This window comes from Zingiber officinale, chromosome 8B (assembly GCF_018446385.1).
Source record: "Zingiber officinale cultivar Zhangliang chromosome 8B, Zo_v1.1, whole genome shotgun sequence".
Classification (NCBI taxonomy): Eukaryota; Viridiplantae; Streptophyta; class Magnoliopsida; order Zingiberales; family Zingiberaceae; genus Zingiber; species Zingiber officinale.
Genome location: NC_056001.1, coordinates 44,994,809 through 44,997,962, shown reverse-complemented (window position 1 = coordinate 44,997,962; position 3,154 = coordinate 44,994,809). Strand labels below are relative to the sequence as shown.

At 32.4% G+C, this 3,154-nt stretch overlaps 1 protein-coding gene across 1 annotated transcript; it reads left to right on the top strand.

Moving 5' to 3' along the window:
• The first annotated feature begins 344 nt into the window (after positions 1 to 344).
• LOC122013745 (zinc finger MYM-type protein 1-like) lies at positions 345 to 2,771 on the top strand. The gene is made up of 3 exons (XM_042569972.1): positions 345 to 1,725; positions 1,828 to 1,893; positions 1,954 to 2,771. Exons 1-3 carry the CDS (start codon positions 345 to 347, stop codon positions 2,769 to 2,771), a joined length of 2,265 nt encoding a protein of 754 aa, XP_042425906.1.
• The last annotated feature ends 383 nt before the right edge of the window (positions 2,772 to 3,154 follow it).

The window sequence follows — 3,154 nt, the reverse complement described above, 5'->3', positions numbered from 1 at the left end:
TATTTAGGATTGAAAATGTAAAGAACTTAGTATCTAGTTTATATTTGTTCAAAGAAGATAAATTTGTGAAAATTTTTAGGGTTGAAATTTTTTATCTTCATATTTGAAAATGTAGACAAATTTGTTTCATTTGTTAGCTTCCCACGTGTTCGAAGTGTATTTTTTAAAAAAAATATTTTTGAAAAATGATTTTACTTGTTATTTTATATTTATAATTGTGCTGATTTTTTTTAATTGAACTTATATTATAGGTTAAAAAAAATAAAGAATTTGCAATTTGAATTGAATTAGCTTAAATAACTTAGACTTACAAAATTTATTTTGATTACAGGTGAAATATTACAATGAAGAATCAAAAAATCTTTGATTTCTTCGAAAAGAAGAATGATGAATCAACAAGTGATTTAAATGGGACAAATAACATATCTCCTTGTATTTCAGAACCAGCGTCTATTAAACGACCAAGACTTGGAAATGAGACTCTTGATGAACCGCTTCTAAGTAACAATTTGCAATATGTTTCTGATCCTGGAATTCGCATCCCAATTTTACAACATCCCATTGAACTTCAAGATGAGGTAAGAAGAGCATATATTGATAAAGGGCCAATTCAACCTATATATGATTATCCTTTTACTGAATGTGAAGGTCAAAAGCGTAGATTCCAATCTTCTTGGTTTCAAAAATATCCTTGGCTTGAATTTTCTATTGAGAAACAAAGTGCATTTTGTTTCCCTTGCTATGTCTTTGACACTAACTCAGCACAATTTGACACATTCACTGTCACGGGATTTAAAAATTGGAAAAGAGTTGATTGTAAAAATCGTTCATTCAAGAGACATGAAGGAGATGGGAATTCAAGACATAGCTTTGCCATGCGAAAACGGGGAGATTTGAAAAATCTTGATCAGCATATTGATAGAAGATTAGAAAAACAATCTTCTAAGCAAATTGAGCAAAATCGGTTGCTCTTAAAGGTGTCCATAGAAAGTGTGAAGTTTCTTGCAATGCAAGGTTGTGCTTTTAGGGGTCATGATGAATCAGTTGCCTCTAAAAACGGTGGAAATTATTTGGAATTGGTAACTTTGTTAGGAAGAATGAATCCAGAAATTGGTAGTACTTTAGAAAAAACATCTAAAAATGCAAAGTACACATCACCAGAAATTCAAAGAGAGATTTTGAAAATTATTGCTAATATTGTGAGGGATAAAATTCGTGCAGAAATTGGAGAAGCCAAGTTTTGTATCCTCGTTGATGAAGCAATTGATGAGTCAAGTAAAGAACAAATGGCTATCATTTTAAGATATGTTGATCGAGATGGGTTCATTAGAGAACGGTTTTTTGAAGTTGTTCACGTTGAAAATACAAGTGCATTAACTTTGAAAAAAGAGATATGCAATGTATTCAACCAATACAATCTGTTAACTGAAAATCTAAGGGGGCAAGGCTATGATGGCGCAAGTAATATGCGTGAGGAATGGAATGGACTCCAGACTTTATTTCTTAAAGATTCTCCACATGCTTATTATATTCATTGTTTTGCTCATAGACTACAACTTGCTTTAGTTGCAGTTTCTAAAGAGGTGCATGATGTGTGGCGTTTCTTTTCAACATTAACTTCGGCTATTAATTTTGTTGGTTCATCTGCTAAACGTCATTTTCAATTGAAATCTATCCGAAAAGCTGAAATTAATAATTTGATAAAATTGGGTGAAATTGACACTGGTACTGGATCTAATCAAGATTGTTCTTTGGTATGAGCTGGAGCTACTCGTTGGAGTTCACATTTCAACTCTGTTAGGAGATTCATTGGTTTGTTTGGTTCAGTGAGTACACTTCTTCAAGATCTTGTCGACAAAGGTCTCAATAGTAACATTCGAGGAGAGGCTAAAGGTTTGTACTTGGATATAAAATCATTCGACTTTGTATTTGTATTGTTTTTGATGCATGAAGTCTTGGGAATATCAAATAAGTTGTGTCAGACATTACAGACGAATGACATAGATATTTTGAATGCTATGAATTTGGTTTCTACTACTAGACTAAATCTTCAACAGATCAGAGATGATAGATGGGAAGGATTTCTTTGGAGTGTGTTGAAGTTTTGTGAAAGTAATGATGTTGAGGTGCCAGACTTTGATGATTGCTACACACGAGGTACAAAACGTTCTTGCCAGCAGAAAAACAATATAACAGTCCATGATCACTATCATTTTGAAATATTTAATGCAGTAATAGATTTTCAGTTGATGACATTGAATGAGAGATTTCCAGAGGGCACAATAGAACTTCTTACTCTCAGTAATGCTTTGAGTCTCGTTGATGGATTCAAATCATTTTCCCTGCCTGACATTTGTTCTCTTGTTGATAAATTTTACTACTATGATTTCAATCTAGAAGAAAGAGGAGATTTGGAGAGAGAATTAGATCATTATAAATTTGATGTACCGTGTCATGCACAGTTTCAGAATCTTAATTCTTTGCATCATTTGTGCCAAACATTGGCCAGAACGACAAAGTCAGTTATCTATCCTTTGACTGATAGGTTGGTTCGATTGGTTTTGACTCTTCCAGTTTCTACAGCAACTACAGAACGAGCTTTTTCAGGGATGAAACTCATTAAGACGCCACTTTGTAATAAAATAGAAAATGGCCTTATGGCCAATACCATGGTTGTTTATATAGAGAGGGATATTGCTTTAGGTATTGATACAGAATTTATCATAAACAAGTTTGATGTATTGAAAAATCGCAAAATACGGCATAAATAAGAATTCGGTATGTTTATTTAGTTTTTTTTCTTTCTATTATATGAAATTCAAATTAATATGTAAAACAATCTACCCAGTGCCCACCAGAAAAAATTTTGCTGGCTACGCCCCTGAATACAACTTCCTCTCCGTATCCAAAGTTAGATTTGACCGATAATATTTAATTTTTTTTTACTAATCAAAGTTAAATTTATCAGTAATTTTAAGTTTTTACTAACCAAAGTTATATTTAACTTATAAATTATAATTTTTTTAATGACTAAAGTTAGTTTTAACTAATAGTTTTTAACTAGAGGTGTAATCAAACCAAGCTGAGTCGAACAGTAAGAGATTCAAGCTCGGCTCGATTGGTTTTTCCCTAAGCTCAAGCTCGACTCGAGTAT